Here is a 21372-nt window from a genome sequence, read left to right as displayed (position 1 = left end):
ATGGTATCTTCGCCGTAGGGTTCGATCTTGTGGCGTTCATTTCCGTCGTGCTATGCCTTAGGGTTCGATTTGGTTGCTGTGAAGATTTCTGGTGGATTGATGAGCTTCTGGCTTTTGGAAGGTCAGACTTCAAGTTTATTAGGTGCTATTTTTCTTTTTGCACTCTAAATGTTTGTGTAATTGTCGCAATGAAGAATTCTCTATGAAAAACTAAAAATTAAAGGCCGATAGTCATTTCTTGATGTTTTGAGTGTTTGTTGGGTTTTTCACACGAACAAGGTCGATAGCCAGTAGTGTGGGTTCTTGGAAAAGTTATAATTCTTGAAGATTGCTTGAGTAGTTGGTTTCTTGATTCGTTTGGCGTTCAGTTCTGTGAAAATTGAAAGTCTTTTGGGCATGATCACTGTTAAGTTGAGAGAAGATAATTTTGTCAAACGAGATTATCAGTTTCAGTCGGTACTTAAGGGTTATGATTTCTTTGATTTCTTTAGTGAGGAATCTCAGTGTCCTCCAAAGTATATAATCAACACTGAGATTGGAGTTACTAAAGCACTTACTACTGCATATAAGGACTCGGTTAAAATAGATGTATCCATATTTAGCTTGCTGATTGCTACACTTTCGGATGAAGCTATAGACTATATCATTGGGTGTAAAACCTCTCAAGAAGCTTGGAAATCTTTACAGGAAATATATGCATCTGTCTCTGTTGTCAGGGTTAATCAACTCAAGACTGAGTTTCATACTGCACAGAAAGGTGCAGATTCTGTTGACAAGTATTTGCTTCAATTGAAGGCTATCAAGGATCAACTGGTTGCTGCATGAGAGAAAATAACTGAGAATGATTTGGTTATTGCTGCTTTATCTGGTTTACCCCCAGGATTTGAAATGACCAAGACAGTAATCTTAGCAAGCAACACTCCAATTTCAATGAAAGATTTTCGAGCTCAACTGATTGGGGCGGAAAGGAGTATTGAGTCTAGACTTACAACTTTATCAAGTTCCATGTCAGCTATGTATGTTCAGGGAAATGGCTCGAATACACAGGGATCTCAGGGCAATGCTCAAGGTTATGAACAAGGAGAGAGTTCAAATGCGCAGAGGTCTCAAGGGAGTAACAATTACAATGGTGGTAACAATAACAGGAGGTATAATTCCAACAATCGAAAATTCTCTGGTGGCTACAATGGTGGGAACAATAATTACAGGTCATATTCTACTTTTGGGAGAAAGGTGTTCAAAATGGAGGTTCTCAAAGTTCTTTCTTTGGTAATGGAAGCAAACAAGGAAATACTTGGAGTGGTGATACAAACTACAGAAATGCTATATCTTCTGAATGTCAAATCTGTTCTAGAAGAGGGCATACAACATCAAATTGTTACCTTAGAGCTGATAACAGTTAATCATCTGGTTGGTTCTTGGTATGTCAGATATGTGGGAAAAGAGGTCATCGAGCTTTGGAATGTTTTCATAGAAATAACTTTTCATATTAAGGCAGTGCACCACCAACAATATGACATTCTAACTTTTAAAACAAGATGTATGAGATTGTGGTTTGACTCATAGTTTAGGTAGTTTTGTGTAATTTATCTAAAACATAATATACAACTTATATATGATCTATAAAATGTGGAAGATTCTACATATTACCGTATTTCTATATGATAAAATTCAACATCTAATAAATTATTAAATTGAGACAATATCGATAATTTTGTCCATGCACCTAAATACCCTTTCGTTTGCCCAAGCAAACAAAAAGGTGAACTGCACGTAGCAACTACAAGAAGTTGAACGAAAAAATCTGGAAAGACCGATAGGACTATTCTCTCGACCCCATCTTCTTCCACTTTCCCTCCCACGCCCTTTTTACTTTGTCTTTGGTAGACACGTATGCTAAGTAACATGGACATCTCGCATGTCATCTGAGGCTAAAGGTTTCCAATAATACCATCAGGATCCTCTTCGGATCCCTTTGATGAGGATTATAGGAATTCGTAAATTATGTATATTCATTGTATATCGTGTGATCAGTTTATATCAAGTACTATTTATGTTTATTTTTAAATTAAAATATTTAAAATGATTTCTGACAGCACAATGTACGATGAACGGACACGATTCACGAATCCAATGCTCACGAAGAGAATCCAGACTCATATTATTTGGTTTCTTACCTAATATTTCAATTAAACTATTTAAAGAAAAAAAATTCGAATTCAAATACTAAGAGACAGGCACATTGCTTTTGATTTACTAACTAATCTACCTCAAATTTACACATTACGATTTAAATTGTTACTAGTGGACAACGACATAAGATCTCTCAATCGAACATATTACTTTTATAACTCTCTCGTCCTTTCTCCCACAACAGTCCAAGACATGTGACCTTGCATTGCATTTTGTAAGGAAATTGTTCTGAAAATTAGACCTTTGAAAATCTCAAACAGGGTTTAGATCCAAAAAATTGAAGTATCCAATATTAAAGGCCTTTACATGCTTTGATCCGCTACGATATTTTCCATTTTTTAGTTAAGATTCGTTGACAAACAGAACTTCGTCAAGACATGCCTGCAATTGCAACAAATCTTTCATACTAAAAAACTAAGATCGAAAATTAATCTAAAACAAATGAAGTTATAAGAGAATTCAGGGAAGTGGGTGAATCCATATTTACTGCATGACCTGTGTCCTTGATTATTTCCACCTTTGATTTTGGTCCCAACTGCCTGTACATATTCAAAAGTGAACATTACCAATAATAAGTTCGGATTAATTAGCTTAAAATCCTGATTAATTAATTTAATCATGAAGAAATAAATTAAAATTAAGTCACCTTTGCAGCTGATAGGCCAAGTACACAGGGAACACTTCATCCTTGTCACCCCAAATTATCAGTGTTTCCTTCATCCAAATAAGAACTCCCTTCAAAATTTATGAAGAGAAAGTTTTCTAAGTGTTGAATTATGGCCAAGTTGGTTTATACCTGAGTTAGAATAGGAAGGTCGGGATCTTCTTTTTTCCTCAGCAAGTGCTCTGCCAGCTCTAATTTCTCCTTCCTGTGTTGTTTATAGGTCACCTACATATCACAACATACAAATCCAATCCTATTAGAATTAACTTGACGCACAAATGTTCTTTTGCCAGACACTACAACAAAGTGCCTAGACACTGGGATTGTCAGACTATATATCTCAGTCTTCAATCAATACTTTATCGATAGACTAATAATATAACATATTAGATATCTGAGTAGAACATTGCAAATCCAATGAAACTCACATTGATGAACCCATGAAGGAAAATGTCAGGGACCCACTTAGAAGGGCCAGGTCTATGCACTGATAGATTCACCAGGAGCCGTAGATCATGAGCACTTTGAGGCACGAGGAGATTCAATGCATTGCTTCCAACCTTATTGAGCTGCTCTCTCTTCTGCTCCTCCGTCATCCCAATCCCACAACTCACAACCACAGTCTTCTCCACCAACTCCGGGTACATCTCTGCCATCCAATACGCCACGAACCCTCCGTAACTTATGGAGTACACAGAAAATCTGTCCAACCCTAATCTCTTCAACCCTTCTGCCACACATTTTGCTTGGAAGATCTCAGTCCTTTCCAGCCTAGTTGTGTAGGAGTCGCCAAAGAACAGTAGGTCAGGCACATACAGATTGAAGCTTTGAGAGAGAGAGCCCACCTGATGGATGAACTGCCACTTTGAATTGCCACCATACCCATGAAGCATTACTAGCGCAGGCTTCTGGGACCTCCTAGGATTTGCAACCCAAAAGTGCATCGTGGTTTGATCATCTAATTCAACTGTGCAGGGACAAAGACCACACGACCTGAAATATACTGATAAAAGTAAATCTGCAACTGTGATTAGGAGCGTGATTGGATTCAGAAAAGGTAAAATTGAAATCAAGAATTGGGAAATGGCTATGATTGTTGCAAGGTAGAAGGAGAGGACATTGGAAAATTTTGGGTAGGCCATGACCTAGGGTTTGAATTTGAATTGAGAAATATTGAGTGGTTGATCTCCTCCTTGTTGGATGACTTAAATTGGCATGGTTTGTGATGCTTCACGCAGTTCTATATAAAATGTAAAAGAGAGTTGGGGGCATCTCACGTTTGTGAGGTGATGAGGACAATTGCATGACCCACTTGCATGTTCTTCTGGACGATGAAAACCAATCGTGCCAACTCAAAATGACAAAAGGAAAAACAAAACTGAGACTGGTTTGTAACTGTAATCATATTAAACTAGAGAGCGGGAATAACGCTGCATCATGTCATTCTCGTATGTTTCGTATCACTTTCACGCTACGACATGAGTATATGTAAGTATGTTCCTACAAAAGTGTTGAAGGATTAACGAGAGTAGAAATAGCGTTTCCTTGTTGAAAATTTCTTTTCTCTTTCTTACAAACAATAAAAACATAATATATAGGCTTCTTTTTAATTTTGAAGAAGTGTCTATATATGTCAAAGACAAATGGCAACCATTGTTAATAAAGGGGAGTTTTAACGAAATGGCAACCATTATTAATAACAAAAAATTAATAAAAGTGAATGAGAAACAAAAATAAATATGTGAGTAGCACTATCTAAAACTACCAATAGCTACCAATGCTACTGATCTAACTACTTTTTCCTAAATTAAGCAGAAGTTGGTCCTTCTTTACGCTAATTTAAAAGCATGTATGTATAATGGTATGGCATCCGGGACCAAAAGATTTGGACCATTAGATTAAAGAAATACCACAAGCGATAAGGTTCAGCATGAATCTACAGGATCAGGGCATGGGAAAGCATCACTTTGTCTTCAAGATGGGCACTGACTTCCAAAATTTATGAATCTCGGGAAGGGAAATGATAAGGAGATTATCTGAAAAGTGGAATTCTTTATGAATTTTCTGTCATTATATGTTTTTTGCACAATTTTTGTGACAACATTATAAAATTTTTTGCCAAAAACATAAGATGACAAAGTGTTCATGGAGAGTTCCACTTTGAGAGAATCTTCTTAGCATTTCTCGTCTAGCGAAAGGAGGGGAATATAACTGAAAATCCAGTGTACAAGTGGCAATAAATTAAGATGCCAAGTGGGCATGTAGATAACAGTGATTTAGGGTTAATTAACACTCAGTCACTTCGGGCCTTTGGATCCAATCCAATGGTTGTTCAATTTTCTTTGACGATCGTTGGATTAGAAGAGTTCTAAGTGGTGGAGTATCGTCGAGATTATCACATATCATTATCTATAATTAGCTTCAAATCAACAAACTAATAACTATAAGTAATGCGTGTTCTGATGATTCCAAATTGAAGTTCTAACTCCATTTCGTACCTAGAATATGGTTGTATCCAAAAACCCAATATACGTTAAAACATTTTCGTTATTAAGGTTTAGACCATAAAGCGTGAAAAATGTGCCCCTTTTTCCTTTATTTCTGTTTACGTTACTAAACATATGTAAAAATAAGAAGACAGTGCCACCAGAAAGTTTCTCTCGTATTTCAAAACAGCCCAACTGTGCCCATTAACAAAAAATTTCTTGCAGATGGGGGCACCTCAGCTGATAAACCTTATATTATATTCTACTTTGCTCATCGATGCTTTACCTTTGCCTCTTTGAGAGAGATCTAGATGTTTCCCGAAATAATGAAGACAGCTAGCATTTGCTTCTTGTCAAGTGTGAACACACCCAAAAGAACACATCACAAATACCTTACTTCCAAAGCTTCCAATCCTTCTTAACCTTTACAATCACTTTTACCCCCTTCCCGCAATCATCTGCATAATTTAGTCCCCCATCTTACTGCTTTTCCCACTTTTTGGACGGCTGTCTATCACTTTTTGTCATCCAATCCCAAGCTTTCCACCGAGATTCCTTCACCGTTTCCACCTTCTTTGCTCTATAAATATACAGTTCTCCTGCTTCATCTGATATTAATTAAACTCGTCAAGTTGGATTTTCCTTTTTCTTCAAGAAAAAGAAAAACCAGTCTTGAAACCCTACCAATGGCTGCTGCTGCTACTACTACAAGCTATCCATACACAAGCCAAAACTCATCTTCTCAAAGATCAGTGGCCATGGTGCTTGCTCTAGTATCTGCAATTGTTCTTTCACCTATCTATACAAACCCTAGAAAAAGCAGTGATGCAAGATACCATGAAGCAAAATGGAGCTCTGGGTTTGTTCTTCCCATGATTCTTGCCGGACTAATCATTGCCATCAAAACCACTTCTTCATCATCATCGAGTTCGTCAGCTTCTTCGTTGTCGTCGACTCGAGGATATTCTTCTTTTCCTTCTTCTGATCCTTCGTGGGTTCTGAGAATTGGGAGCTCGTCCTGGGGGCTTGCTGGGGTTTTGGTGATGCTAATGTTTGTGCTTTCTTGGCAAGGTTCTGTTCATGAATTCTTGTGGAGATAGAGACCAAAAATTAAGTACAATTGTATCTCTTATTGTATTTCATTTTAGTTGGTTGTCCTAGAAGCTGTTATATCAAATAATGTAAGTTGTGTTAGTAAATGGAGATTCTTGATCCAAAATTTGGGTATCATGCAGTTCTGTGTTAAAGAAGTGCAAAAACTGAATAATGTTTAAATAATAGTACAAGTTACATCCCCATGCTATATATAAAATGAAATTGTTGTCAACTGTAAAACAAGATCAAGTTAAAGCTCGCTGGGGATTGAAGAAACGCCCAATGTAGATGTCCCTTTTCTATCTCTCTGACTAGTTATGTGACAGGAGGTACAGCGGACGATCCAACACAAATCCAACTTGTTAAACTTTAAGAAACAATTTTTGAGTGCAAGGTCCAAAATTCTTGTATGGTATTTCAATTTTCAAAATTGGACTTAAGAACAACTTTTAAAAATGACTTATTTCTTATAAACACAAAACTTAAGGTTTTAGAGTTTTTAAATCAAAATGTGCTCTTTCTCCCTATTTTCTGTACTCTTTTTCTCTCTCATATCTTTCAACTCTCTCTCCTCCCAAACCTCTGATCCTCTTTCGATTTTCTCTGCTCTTTATCTCTCTCCTCTCTATCTAGTTGGATTTAGAAGTTGCCAGTGACTTTTTTTTTTCCTATTTAATTGTTAAAATGTAAAAATAATTTTGAATTTTATACCAAACAAGTTTTTGGGTCTTAAATAAAATGTTTTGAGATATGATGAATTTTTTAATAGGATACCAAAAGGACCCTAACGTTTCCTCATGATCGAGGCTAAGGATTGCTTGAGTTATGCCTCAAGCCCGAGATATTAAAATAAGGTGACTTCCAAACTCATTCTCCAAAAATAAAAAATAAATCTTTATAGAGGCTGCTGGCAACGTTCTCTGTGACATCCCACATCGTCCAGGGGAGTGATCCTTAAATGTATATTCCAATTCTTACCTAGCACGAGGCCTTTTGGGAGCTCACTGGCTTCGAGTTCCGTAGGAACTCCGAAGTTAAGTGAGAAGGGGGCAAGAACAATCCCATGATGGGTGACCCACTAGGAAGTTGCTTGTGAGTTCCCAAAAACAAAACCGTGAGGGAATGGTAAGCCCAAAGCGGACAATATCATGCTACGGTAGTGGAGTAGGCCCGGGAAGTAATCCGCCCCGGGCCGGAATGTGTCAGTTTGGTATCATAGCCTAACCCTGGTCGCGTGTGTGCCGACGAGGACGTCGGGCCCCTAAGGGGGGTGGATTGTGACATCCCACATCGCCCAGGGGAGTGATCATTAAATGTATATTCCAATCCTTACCTAGCACGAGGCCTTTTGGGAGCTCACTGGCTTTGAGTTCCGTAGGAACTCCGAAGTTAAGCAAGAAGGGGGCTAGAGCAATCCCATGATGGGTGACCCACTGGGAAGTTGCTCGTGAGTTCCCAAAAACAAAACCGTGAGGGAATGGTAAGCCCAAAGCGGACAATATCGTGCTACGGTAGTGGAGTGGGCCCGGGAAGTAATCCGCCCTGGGCCGGGATGTGTCATTCTCATATGAAGCTTCTTAATTCTTCTTTTCACCTTTTAATGTTACACAATGATTCGAACCAGTTATTTTGAAGTTCACCCTTTAATATCTTATGGTTATCCAATAATTAAACAAAGAAATGTTATTCAATTAAACCCTAACAATATGTTTGGATGAGGGAAATAAACTTGAAATTTTGACAAAAGTCATAAATTATAAATTGGCATGCACCAATTCCCTCGTTTGGATTCATAAGCATAAAAATTTAGAATTTCCGAGTGGAAAAAAAAACTTGGAATTTGGGACCTCCAATTCCCAAGTTTAAATTCCATGTAAATAGGTGTAATTTCCAAATTTCTAAGCGTGAGAACTTAAAAATAACAAATTTCATATTCAAATTTCATTGTTCTTAGGTTAACCATACAAAAAAATTCACAAATTCTAGACAATAAAATTTCGTCATTTGAATTTTCATCATTTTAAAATTCCTTAGTAATTTTAAATTTCCTCATCCAAACAGAACGTAACATTTTGACAACATTAATCAAACGGTAAAACGATTTATAATTTGGTTGATCTTCGTTAGAGTTGATATTTAGAGGATGAACTTGAAAGTAAACGGCTTCCAATATCGCGTCAGATTAAAGGGTAGCTGGGCCTGATTCGTATCTAAGCCCAATAAGAGACGAGCAAAGTTCTATGGACTCTTCCCCATAACCCACCCACGCCCAATTCCCAAACTCACTCACCCTCTCTCTCTCTGTCTCTCTCTTCCATTTCCTTTTCTTCTCCCGCTCATCCATCAGCAAGCCCTAGCTACTGGAATCGAACTCATCGATCTGTCTCTCACGCAAATCCGATTCAGAGAGACCTCACCCTCTTGGGTACAAGACGAGGTGAGCTATCTACTTTCTTTCTCTCCATCTTAGTTATGTTTGATTTATCATGAAATTAGCTGTGTAAGTTTCAATTTCTTTGATTTGGGTCCTCAATTTTTTATCCGGGTAAGCTTAATTTAGGATTTAGGACTCAGTTCTTCCATTAAAGGCGAAGGCTGACATCACTGACATCAAATCTACAATTCCAATTGATAAGTTCTTGATTTTCATCGACCAGAATGGGTTTTGTATTGTGGAAATAAATAGGGTTTAGGGTTCTTTTTGTCCAGTGGACAAAATTAGAATATAAATTTCGAACCTTTCGTGTTCTTTGAAATGTGCAAATTTCCAGTAAGCTGTGGAGATTGAGTTGGGGTGTGAATCAGAATATGGGTTTTCTATGGGACCCTTTCTTTTTTTTTTTTCTTTTTTTTTTTTTTTTGACTCTGATTGTGTTTACATTGTATTTTTGTATTTTGGATATTCATCAATTACTGCCACAAATTTGTGACAGTTTGGTGTGCTAATTGGGTTAATTTTCTACAAAATCTGTACGCTCGTCGATCACTGCCTTGAATTTGTGCTAGTTTTCTTCATAATGTTAATTTGCCCAAAAATTTGTACATTCATCAGTAACTTCCTCAAATTTGTACTAGTTTGCTATGCTTCTTGTGGTAATTATGCTCCAAATTTGCATATTCATCAATCACTGCCTCTTTTGACCCCAAAAATTATCACTGCCTCTAAATTCTTATTTCTGTTAGTGCTCTCGATGTGCAGCCCATTCTTTCTGTAGTGTCTATTATCCTTGACGCATTTGCTGGAGTCTTGAAAGGAAAATAAAAAGGTTCAGTAGTTTAGAAGTTTAGCCCATCCCATTGCCCCAGGCCAGCCTAACATAAGTACCCAGAACTAGAAAATGGCAGGGGAAGATGAGGACTTGCCCAGAGACGCCAAGATTGTGAAGACGCTACTAAAGTCGATGGGTGTGGAGGAGTATGAACCTCGTGTTATTCACCAATTCTTGGAGCTGTGGTATCGATATGTTGTTGATGTGCTCAGTGATGCACAGGTCTACTCCGAACATGCTGGTAAAGCTGCAATTGATTGTGACGATGTCAAGCTTGCTATTCAGAGCAAGGTTAATTTTAGCTTTTCACAACCCCCGCCAAGAGAGGTAATTTATGTCACTCCCTTTATTTTTCATCTGCTAAATCTGGGATCATGTTAATCTGAGTTCGGCTAATAAAAGAGTCCGAGAAGATGCATCTACATTTACTATGTCATGTTATAACATCAAACAAAGATTTGTCAACATAATACAGTTTTGTTCAGCTTGTGTATGAGTGTGCGCTTTTTTTTTATCGAGCATCATGTAGAGAGTTTGACATTAAGCTGGCCCATTATCAGGTTTTACTGGAGTTGGCTAGAAACAGAAACAAAATCCCATTACCGAAATCAATTGCTGGGCCTGGAGTGGCATTGCCGCCTGAACAAGACACATTGATCAGCCCGAACTATCAACTGGCAATCCCAAAGAAACAACCAACCCAAGCAATGGAAGAAATGGAGGAGGATGAAGAGCCTTCTGAACCAAATCCACCCCAAGAACCGAAGCCCTCTGATGTGCCGCAGAACACTCCCCAAAGGGTATCCTTCCCCCTCACTAAACGCACAAAGTGAGGATCTAGCCGATGGGAAGAAACAGTGGTTCATCCTAGTGCAGAGGTGTGAGAGGTAGTAATTGTGTTTGCTTACAACAAAATGCTGATTTGTATTAGAAATGTATACTTGTAAAAGAATGTTCTGCAAGACTTTCGATTTTCAGTTATTTGAACGCTTATAACATAAGATAATTGCTAAACAGATGTTCTGCAGTCGACTCCTGTTCTCTTACTGTAAGAGAATATTCTGTTATGTTCTGTTTAAACATGATGAGGTACACGAATACTGGGTTTGTGCTCCATAACCAGAGGTTCTGCAATGCCATAAAACCATAACGGGGATGACAATGGTTTGGACCGGGGAGAGGTGCAGACAACAAAACAACAATAAAGCCTTGTCCTACTAAGTGGTATTGGCTGTAAGAATGTACGATGCTTTTGTGAAGGAGAAATGTGCCATCTCCAAAAATCCTATGATGCTTCGGAGATTAGGATACTCCTGTACACGGGGCATTTTACCGTTGGATTTTGATTCTTTATACATTCAACTAAAGATCTAATGTTGAAAATTTTCCGAAACATCTGATATTCCTGAGCACAGTAGAAAATCTCCATAAACTCTTTCATTGTAAGACATTAGCTAATCGTTTGCGTGTAGTTTATTCCCCTATCCTTGTTTCCAATCAGCAAGAAGCTCATGGTAAACGTGGTTCTCCACACCCTTGGACTCGTATCCCATGTTCAATTCTCTCTCTCTCTCTCTCTCCTGATATCGCTTGTATAAATCAAAATACCAATTGGCCAATATGGTAAAGGGGTACGCGAATATCGCCAACATGTCACCATAGAACCAAAAGGATGTCGAAACGACAAGCATGTCGCAAGGTGACTCCCTGAGTCTATACAGAAGCTTATAAGAACATAATGTTGGGGGGGAGGTTTATCGTGAAAGATAATAGTGCGTTCAATGTGAGAACCTTCATAGATACAGCAATTTTAACACCTTGTTGAATTCGGTTAGTCATCGAACAACAGAACTACGTAGCTGTTCCGTACAAATGCTTTTGATTTATATACAATAATGACTTTAGTGTCACTGGATACAACCATAAACGGGACAATCTGCATTCCGGTCAACTTCTCCAACCCGCCATACGGTTAGCAGGAGGCCCAGCACTCGATACACTTGTGCCCCGGTCGTACATGCGCTGAATCTCTTCTCTGTACTCTGTCAAAGACTTATCGGGAATAGCTGGAGTCAGCTCCACCACATCCCCCATCTGCAGCTTGCATGTAGGATCGTTCACTGGCGCATGGTTCAGCCTCGGCCTCAGTTCTTCCTTCAGTGGGAACCCGTACGGAGTCCATCTTAAGCTCCCTCGCCCAGCTTTTTCCAGCAGATTCATAACAGTGGAGTTTGCAGGAAACTCTTGCACAGACATCTGGAATAATATAACGTACATGGTCAGACTCATTGTAAATAAGTACCTGCTTGGTTTTCCTTCCTAATCAGATTAATATGAAAAGCATAAAACACGAACAAATACGTCTGTGATATAAACGGGAAATACAGCCATTTCGTACAATTAAAACCTTACAAAATCCCAATACAAACTTATTTACGTCAAGACTTGTGCCTACCCCATTGCTAAATGTGTGCCATATTATTTTGCTTGTCCCAATTTTGTGTGCCATATGGACACCCGACAACACGCGTCTTATCAACACTGACGACACCATGCTTAATGCACAATTGCAAATGTGAAACTACAATGGTGCAGAACATCAGTTCAAGACTATCATCCATAGACAAATTTCAAGGTCATTGTCGTATGAAAGTTAGACAGTCCCATAAAGACCCACCTCATATACAGCTAAATTATTAAATCCAGCTACAAACCAATTAAACATATTCATACAAAATTAATAGGAAGTTTCCTAGAACGAACCTTATCATTCTCTAGCATGATGACAAACACCGGCCCGTCTTGCCCACAGTGGGGCTTGTAAGAATATGGACAGTCATCAGAATGAGTAGGAAACGTGCACGGCGGCTTGATTGAATCGTCACAGCCAACGGAGGACCTGTCTCTGTTCATTGCCTCACACTGCCAACTGACCACCCATCTGGCCCACTCAACCATTTGAAGCACAAATGAAGGGTGCTTACAGTCACCTTCCTTGTATCTCCAATGAGCTGCAAATCCAAACTCAGCCTGCAAATGCATCTCCTTTGTTCGAATTTGGACTTCCAGCGGAATCATGCCTTCACCCATCACCACAGTGTGCAATGACTGATACCTATATTATTAGATGAATATTAGCACGAGAATGTGAAAAAAGGATAAACTAGGTGACTAGAACTTTTTTGAGGTACGTTGACCAAATAAACAAAGAACTTTTTGAGGTATGGCATACCCATTACACTTGGGTTGAGTTATGTAGTCCTTGAACTTTCCTGGGACCTCGGACCACAACTGGTGAACAACTTTAAGTGCCTCGTAACAATCATGCTCATTTTCGACAATCAAACGTAGCCCATGAATATCATGTATTTCATCCATGTTTAGCTTCTTCCTGTGCAAAATAAGCCATAAGCATGTTAGTTTCAATCCAGGCATGGAGAATAATGTGCTATAGCACATGGATGTCAAAGCATGCAACTATAACTCATTAATCTACTGATCCATTAAGAACTATGTTTATAACAAAATTTATGGTCAACTTTTATGATGCAATAGAGAGAGAGAGCCGAGAGAACATACTTTAACATTTTAGAGTAGATGCTATACAAGCTCTTATGCCGCCCACAAAGAACATGGTAGGAAATGGCTTTATCCTTGAGAGCACGCTCTAATGTCTCCGTGGCAGAAATAATCATTGCCTCGTCAAACGAATCTACAAGCTTAGAGGACAGTTCTTTGTGCTGATCTGGGTTGAGATGCTTAAAACATAAATTTTCCAGCTGCACCTTCCAGCTAGAGATTCCAAGTCTGTTGGCCAAGGGCACAAAAATCTCCAAAGTCTCCTTTGCAAACCTCTGTTGTTTAGCCAAGGGTAATGCATCTAGTGTAATCATATTATGCAATCGGTCTGCCAATTTAATGAGGACAGCACGGGCATCTGCCATGGCAAGGAACATGGTATGCAGGCGATCTGCCTCAACTGTTTTGCATGCTGTATCATTATCACGGGCAAGCTTGCTCAAATGACTGAGCTTAGACACCTGATCAATTCCATAAAGAACTAGATTAGAACTAGTAAATGTCAATATCATATACAAATATTCATAGAAAAACAAACAAAGCAATAGCACCTTTTGAAATATAGAATCCTACACTAGGTTTCACTTTTGTAAATAGAGTATCATTACGTAAATCTCAACAGCTGCTTTTTCTATTCTAAGTTACAATTAGAACACCGTGCAACATGATTGTTAACTTCATACAGCTGCAACATATGCAAGACAATCATGTAACTCGTGTTAACATGAGCTCAACTATAGAATTAATTGATATCACAAGTATTCATTCGGATATGACATCTATTACACTATCTGTAAAGTTCCAGTGCAGATGTTATAGAAAGCTTAAGTGGAATCCGTGAAACAATGGCAGGTAGATTTTCACATATCATGAACAATTAACTTGAATCTAGTGTTCAACATACGAAAACAAACAACTTCTCATGCACGAATAAAAATTGATACTTGTCGAATTCCTTCCATTCAGTAATACAATAGAGTAATGAAAATTATCGAACACATACCCCTTCTACTAAATCAGCAACCCCAGCTCCAAATTTCCCAAATATGTAGTCATAACACATAAAAGAATCATCAAGCGTGTCATGCAAAAGCCCTGCAGCAACAACTGTGGAATTAGCACCGATCAATGCGAGCAACACCGCCGTCTCCACACAATGCTGCAAATAAGGATCGCCACTTGCTCGCATCTACAATAAAACAACACATAATACAACAACAAAACTTCTCAACCCAATTCACCAAAATCCCAAAACGCAAAAATCGAAACAAAATTCAAACCCAAACAAAATTTACCTGCCCTCTATGCGCTTTTTCGGCCTTGTAAAAGGCCTTGATAATGAAATCTTCATAGAAAATCTTGTGCCGCAGCTGCGCACCCACTAGCAACTCCTTAGCATAAGGCTCAGCAATTCCCTCCAAAAACCCATCTTCCATGTTGAAAGTCAATTCATCAAGCACAGCTGAAGAACCCACATCCAAACCATCAGTCTGAGCCTCGAAGCTCGCCGAGTCGTAATCTATGCAGGAAGAGCCCAAAGCACCCCTCACAAACCCATTAAACAACCCATTACTCCCACACCGAAAAGAATTCAAGCTAATATCTCCATTGCTAGACCTTTCCCTTGCAATTCTCATCGGCGGGCTTCTCCCCGATCCCGAAACCCCGCTACTGGAAGACGAGACCGGACCCTGAAACACCGAAACCGGGCTCTGGTCCCTGTTCAACGAAGCCCCATTGAACTTACTCCCCGAATATCGAAACGAGCTGCTCAATTCCTCGCCTCTATCGTGCCACCGAGAACCCAATTCCTCTCCTCCACCCGAAAAGCTGGACGACGACGATGACGCGTGCTTCACCGTCTGCGACGAGAACAGGCACGACAGCCCCCCAGCCACCGGCTTCTGCGACGCCGTCGACGACGAAGATCGAGAGCTCAATTCGAAATCGTGTGAGGGGTGCGCGTTGATCTGGCACGGGTGCGCCGTCGAGCACACACTGCTCGGCGGGCTCGCGTACAGAGCTATTGTGGGGACCGTCATGGCTTCCTTTTGGCGGCGATGCCGGACCCCAAATCACAAATCGAGAAAACCCAGATAATGCTTTTCGTCCAAATCGAATTTTCTCGGCGAGCCACTAATTTTCTTCGCAAAAGCAACGAACTTTCCCGGGAAACAAACCACTTCAGACACCCAATTGGACTTTTTCAGATACCCAATTGGACCTTTTCAGATACCCAATCGGATTTATCAGACAGACCCGGTAAGTTAATTTTTCAAAAGAAAAAAAAATCCAATTGGGTCAAATGGTTCTGTATCTAAAATTCTTGTTCGATACCCACCCAATTGGACAAGTGAAACAAAGAAAAGTATAATGGAATGAAATTCCAACTACAGTTATGTACAGATTTATAGAAATTGAGCTCAATAAATCCAGAAACAATTGAAAAACTAGACCCAGTTCGAGGAAAGCGAGTCAAAGACGCTTAGAAACGCAGGGGGGAGAGAGAGAGAGAGAGAGAGAGAGGACTTCTTTCTTCGCCTCTGATTTTTTTTTTTTTTTTTTTTGAGAATCCCTCCCTTCTCTCCCTCTCTGTTTTGTTGTTTTTCAATCAAGTGGTGATTGCTTATAGGCCAGGCAATTGAATTGTGAAATTACCTAAAAGTCCTGGGGACATGTGAATTTGGTTTTAAACCATCTGGATTTTTATTTTTATTTTTTTTACAATTCCACAATCTGGATTTATTGGATTGCTGTGTATATGAATCTGGCTGTGTTTCCGTCTTTAATTGGAAACGAAAACAATAAACAACCATAATTAGACAAGTACAGAATGTCTTTTATTTTTTGGTAACATAATTTTTTTTGCAAACCATCCCATTTTTTTATTAAAAAATTAGGCAAACACAACGTTTATAAAATATACAGAGTACACAATTTGAACAAAAAACAAAGAAGACAAATTAAAATTGGAAATCGAATTGAAACTTCTAATGCAGTTGATAAAAAGTGCTTTTTCGCTCACGCCCTAAAGTGAGTGTGATTATCACCTCTGATTGTTTGTTGTTAAATAAATTTGGTTAAATTAATTTAAGACATTATCTCAAAATTTAAATTAATGAAATGAGTATCACCCTCGATTTACGAGAATGAGAAAAGATGCACTCGTGAATAAATGCCATATGCATATTTTACAAACCAAAATACACAAATTTTGCAATTGGTTTTTGTATGTCTCTTAACTACAAATTCCATTCCTTGATCCAAACTCAAAAACAGCAAAAATCAATTTGGAGAATGCAAGTTGGCTTAAGTTTGTAGAATTATCTCCTTCATATATTATTTTATATTTTGTGCTTATCCACTCGATTGATTTTATATTAAATATTGGATAAATTATCAAATGTTGAAATGGTAAGAGGATGAGAACTTAATATGGTATTGTTTAACACTAATGACAGACTAGAAGAAGCAATTATCAATCTCCCACTTGTGTGCTCATATCATATGTTGCAATCAAGCTTTTTGTCTAAAGTGAGATTACAATGGATTCCACTACTGTGGTGTTATTAATTTTATCTATGTCGCGTCCAAACGAGTTATCAGTGCTATATACAATACCCAATATAAGCATATCCCTCTTTAAGTTATAACTTATATATTAGTAATATTAGGCGATAGTGTCACAGTCACATTAAAATTTCAAATTTTTCCAGACATGTTATTAGAGCATCTCTAACCCATGAGTTAGATCTAAGGTAGAATGACACATAACTAAATTTAAAGGTATAAAGATGTTCAAACCAAAATATTTATCCTATATGGATTAGCACAGGAATTGTTTGTCACCAATTTTGACATAAGCGAAAAGATGCTGTCTTTTCATTTTATTATTGTTTTCTTGCGTGAATCCCACTATACATTAATAAAAAATTAATTTTAATTGATTTTCGTTTTAAGTGGGTCTTACGAATATTATTAAAACCTAAAAATCATATCCGTTGGAGAAAATCATATTCGCCAACAAACTAATATTTAATATTTAACTTTTCACAGCTTCATTGGATATACTCATATAAGGCATACTATAATGCAAACTCGAACATGCATATATTGCATCAGAGGTGGCTTTAGGGGAGCAAAAGGTGCAACACACAACCCCAAATTTAAAGGGGCCAAAAAAATTCTGCCATCTGGTATTTATATGTAACAATGTTACATATCAAGAAATTACTTTTATGGTTCATTTCTTACAAATGTAAAATTTTTTCTTTCTAAATATAATAATTTGAAATGCACAATGAGATTTTGGAATGCTACTAACAGCACACTAAAAAACATTTTTTTCAACTTTATTATATAATAATGCCATATTTTCAAACGAACTGTAAAGTTTGAGTTTTTGAAGTTTTTTTCTTCTCTTGTTTGGTTGTTTAAGATTGAAGTGCTTTTGATTATTTAGTGAAGATTATGTTTGTAATTGTTTTTACTTATTTTTTAATGACATTTGTAATGTCACATCCCAGCCCAGGCCCCCACCACATTCCGGACTCGACTCCACCGTAGTACGATATTGCCCGCTTTAGGTCCCGACCACGCTTTCATGGTTTTGTTTCTAAGAACTCACACAAGAACTTCTCAGTGGGTAAGCCATCCTGGAAATGCTCTCGCCCGAACTCGCTTAACTTTGGAGTTCCGATGGAACCCGAAGCCAGTGAGCTCCTAAAAAGCATCGTGCTAGGTAGAGATAGGAATATACATATAAGGCTTATAGGATCCACTCTCATGAGTGATGTGGGATGTTACATGTAAACTTACAATCAATGAGTCCAAAAGTTTATTTTGATTTACGTTATTGTTTTGTAGCATCAATATATTGTCCTATTTTTCTTTGAAAAATTATATTAAGGAGAGTTATTTTTATAAAATTTACACATCAGCCCCGAAATCATAGACGATGGTATAGTGCATTATATCAATTGTAATTAAAGCCTGCTATGCCAATTAAAAAGGTGAAAAATCATAGGTTACTCAACGACGCAAATATAAGCATTTGATATAAGTTTTTCTTGGACACATGAGCTTCTGTAATGTCTATAATTTTATGAATCAACTTCAAGATATAATTGTGGATCACAAGAAATAGGCAAACAATGTTAATAAAGGAAGAATCAAACACGCAACTTCAAAAGTACTAATAAATATTATAAACTAATTAAGTTACAAACTTATTAATCAAGAAAAAAAAAAGAATAATAAACTTTGATACAAGGAGTATGACAAAAGCAAGGCACAGGAACATAATTCCAACTTTAACCAAATTTTATATAAAATAATTCACCTAAACTCAAATCAAGACAAAAAATCAAGGGGACAAATATTGACATTTCACTAGTGAGCGAAAGATAATCTCCCCAGTATATTACAGTCCACGACAAGGGCCACGTGATCACTAATTATTTATTTATTTATTTTTACTCGTAATTTTCAAATGAATAATATTTAGCTACTTAAAGATAAGTAGGAATTTCTACTTAAAATTTCTTAAAATTGTTTGTTGTCAATTAATAGAACTTCGTGTTCATAATCAAAACCGTTCATATTATGAATCACCTTATAAAGATTCCCTTTGCAAAAAAGTCAATTAAAACTAAGGTCGTTTAGTCATCAAATTGTTTAAAAAAAATAAACAGTATTGGTAAAAACATTATGAATCGTCTATGAATTTGCTATAATAGGTTGACTAAACGACCTTAATTTTAATTTATTTTTTGCAAAAATGATCTTTACAATATGATTTATAGTATGAACGATTCTGATCATAAGCACAAAACTCCGTGATTAAAATTTTAAGAATTTTGAGTATGAATTCTTACTCATTTTTAAATAGTCAAGTATTGATTTTTTTCATATTCATACAAATACTGTATTTTTCTGTTAGATTCAGTTCACTAGCATGGGGCTTCAAGCAGCACGACACGTGGCACCGCGACAGGAGGCAGACACAGCCACCTGGTCCGCACTATTGACCGACACGTGCTCCGTAATGACGGCTATTAGGCGAGCCTGCGTCCGGACACGGTTACAGTCGGTGGTGGTCACTCTCCTAGCACGTGCTGGAGGGCGAGTCAGCTCAGAGATTGAAGGACTGGCTTTGGCATCGTAGGATAGGACGGTTTGATTAACATCCGACGGTCAGTAAAAGGTGTGCGGCTGTTATTGCTAGTCGACCACAATTAGCGGCTGCTGAATGTGTGACAAGTTAAAAGAGCCTCCACAAGGTCAGAAGTCAATATAAGTACACGTGTTCTGTTCATGGTCAATTTTTTGTTCCTTATTTTGGTTTTTTTCTTTCTATTTCTTGAGGGTAGCTGTGGTTGATGTGTTTTTGTGAAAGCTAATTTGGATCGGAATGCTATTGGTTTTAAAATTTAGTTGAGTATATTTCATCAAAAATAATATTTGATTCGAACTTTTTTTTTAGTAGAGTAATATTGTTAGTGAATTAATTGGTATTGTTAAGAAGAGGGTTGCGATAAAACGTACTTTGTAGCATTTGACTCATCATTTAATAAAAGCTCAAACGAGTAACACTATATTAAATTAGGAATTGATGTGTGCATGAGCATTACTAATGGTATTTATATATTAAAACTAAATACCTATAATTTCGTACAGGGTTTTGATCACAAATGGTCCATAAAATTGACCTATACATCAAGTTGGTACATGAAATTGACCTATACCATCAAGTTGGTCTCTAAAACTGAAAATCAATCAATGTAGTCCCTGAAAATGCGTGTTGCAAATCAATGTAGTTATTCCGTCATAATATCAAAAGTTCTGTTATGTGCTGATGTGACACATAATTGGGTTCCATAAACTAATTAAATATTGTCTATGTGGATTTAAAATATTTAAAAATTAAGAACATATTTGTTATATAATTAAAAACTTCAAAGTTGTTATGACGACTCCAGACCAAAGCGGCAAAGCCCCATTACTCAAAATCTTAATGCAATCGTACTCCCAATCACCTTCTGCATATCCGCCCCAATCAGCACTACCAGCTCCACCATCACCCACAACACATCCTCGCCCTAGGGTACTCTTCCCTACACAGCTCTGCCAAGTGCCGCCCAGTCGCCACCCCAATCGAGCCAACATCAGTTGCGCCAACAGTCCCATTGCCAATAGCCCATTGCCATTGCCCATATCAGTAACCACAACAGCGAGTTCCAAGCCGTCGCCCACTTTATCATTTTTTTTTCTAAGTCTTTTATTTTACAATATAAAAATCGTTTTTGATTATTTAAATATTTTAAATCCACACATGTGCCAGCACATAACAAAAAATTTTCACAGAATTGGGATAGAAAGACCATATTGATTTATGACACTCATTTTCAAGAACTATATTGATCGATTTTCAATTTCAGGGACCATCTTTGATGGTATATGTCAATTTCAAAGATTATTTGTGAGAAAGAGTTTTTCGTACCACAGTTGAAACTCGTATTTTCAAGTATATAATTGTCTTTTGTGGTTGCAAATTTTGAAATAATTCATCTTCTTTATTCTTCAACACTCTCATCTCTTATTTATTCCTCTCGTTTCTTTTATGTTTTGAGTGATGCTCTTCACACACCTCTTTGAATCTTTTACACATTCTTTCCAATTTTCGGTTATCAGATTAAATGAATTGAAAAAAATCAGAAAACTGAAATTAATTATGATGATGTGTGAGAGAAGCTCCTCAAATCCGCCTGCACGAGTGCTTCAAGTGGCTCTTCAAATCCGCCACCACCGAGAAGCTCCTCTTGTTTCACCGACTGCACGAGTGCATTAATTTTTGGGTTGTGGCTCCTTCTTGAAATGATTATTCGTGCAAATCACCAATTTCGACGCCGGAACTTCAAGTGCGTCTTGTTCCGGTTGCGCCTGACGTACGGGCACGAAGCCACGAAGGCACCTGATAATTGGCACAACAGCAAGTGTAGCTAAAGAACAAGCCACCAACTATCTGTTCAACAATGTCCTCAATCTCACGGTCCCCTGCCTTGGGATCATTTAACTGAACATTACT

General features: G+C 37.8%; 4 protein-coding genes across 5 annotated transcripts; 2 read left to right on the top strand and 2 right to left on the bottom strand.

The window, feature by feature from the left end:
• Positions 1-2470: 2470 nt before the first annotated feature.
• On the bottom strand, positions 2471-4039 carry LOC137738727 (uncharacterized). Its single transcript, XM_068478202.1, has 4 exons — positions 3286-4039; positions 2990-3082; positions 2840-2907; positions 2471-2732 (listed from the first exon to the last, which is right to left on the bottom strand). Exons 1-4 carry the CDS (start codon positions 3997-3999, stop codon positions 2621-2623), a joined length of 987 nt encoding a protein of 328 aa, XP_068334303.1. The 5' UTR covers positions 4000-4039; the 3' UTR covers positions 2471-2620.
• Positions 4040-6029: 1990 nt separating this feature from the next.
• LOC137740562 (uncharacterized) lies at positions 6030-6443 on the top strand. The gene has a single exon (XM_068480405.1). It carries the CDS (start codon positions 6030-6032, stop codon positions 6441-6443), a length of 414 nt encoding a protein of 137 aa, XP_068336506.1.
• A 2281-nt stretch (positions 6444-8724) lies between these two features.
• Positions 8725-10746, top strand: LOC137738793 (transcription initiation factor TFIID subunit 9). 2 transcript variants are annotated; one of them, XM_068478267.1, is made up of 3 exons: positions 8725-8875; positions 9638-10034; positions 10268-10746. In XM_068478267.1, the coding sequence occupies exons 2-3, from the start codon at positions 9777-9779 to the stop codon at positions 10538-10540; spliced, it is 531 nt and encodes a 176-aa protein (XP_068334368.1). In that variant the 5' UTR covers positions 8725-8875; positions 9638-9776; the 3' UTR covers positions 10541-10746. The 2 variants fall into 2 exon arrangements, with proteins under 2 accessions (XP_068334368.1, XP_068334369.1); XM_068478268.1 differs by having other exon boundaries at positions 9622-10034.
• A 734-nt stretch (positions 10747-11480) lies between these two features.
• LOC137738792 (probable GTP diphosphokinase RSH2, chloroplastic) lies at positions 11481-15811 on the bottom strand. Its single transcript, XM_068478265.1, has 6 exons — positions 14582-15811; positions 14290-14475; positions 13287-13747; positions 12940-13098; positions 12471-12822; positions 11481-11963 (listed from the first exon to the last, which is right to left on the bottom strand). Exons 1-6 carry the CDS (start codon positions 15326-15328, stop codon positions 11655-11657), a joined length of 2214 nt encoding a protein of 737 aa, XP_068334366.1. The 5' UTR covers positions 15329-15811; the 3' UTR covers positions 11481-11654.
• Positions 15812-21372: the final 5561 nt, after the last annotated feature.

This window comes from Pyrus communis, chromosome 7 (assembly GCF_963583255.1).
Source record: "Pyrus communis chromosome 7, drPyrComm1.1, whole genome shotgun sequence".
NCBI lineage: Eukaryota > Viridiplantae > Streptophyta > Magnoliopsida > Rosales > Rosaceae > Pyrus > Pyrus communis.
The sequence above is the reverse complement of the archived record's forward strand: the minus strand, read 5'-3'. Positions and strand labels throughout refer to the sequence as shown.

Coding starts and splice junctions, on each gene's coding strand:
- LOC137738793 (XM_068478267.1), top strand. CDS start 9,777: ATGGCAGGGGAAGATGAGGACTTGCCCAGAGACGCCAAGATTGTGAAG. Junction 10,035..10,267: donor CACAACCCCCGCCAAGAGAG/GTAATTTATGTC, acceptor GCCCATTATCAG/GTTTTACTGGAGTTGGCTAG.
- LOC137740562 (XM_068480405.1), top strand. CDS start 6,030: ATGGCTGCTGCTGCTACTACTACAAGCTATCCATACACAAGCCAAAAC.
- LOC137738792 (XM_068478265.1), bottom strand. CDS start 15,328: ATGACGGTCCCCACAATAGCTCTGTACGCGAGCCCGCCGAGCAGTGTG. Junction 13,748..14,289: donor TTGCTGATTTAGTAGAAGGG/GTATGTGTTCGA, acceptor GGAATTGATCAG/GTGTCTAAGCTCAGTCATTT. Junction 12,823..12,939: donor ACTCAACCCAAGTGTAATGG/GTATGCCATACC, acceptor CTAATAATATAG/GTATCAGTCATTGCACACTG.
- LOC137738727 (XM_068478202.1), bottom strand. CDS start 3,999: ATGGCCTACCCAAAATTTTCCAATGTCCTCTCCTTCTACCTTGCAACA. Junction 3,083..3,285: donor TCCTTCATGGGTTCATCAAT/GTGAGTTTCATT, acceptor TGTGATATGTAG/GTGACCTATAAACAACACAG. Junction 2,733..2,839: donor TTGGCCTATCAGCTGCAAAG/GTGACTTAATTT, acceptor GAATATGTACAG/GCAGTTGGGACCAAAATCAA.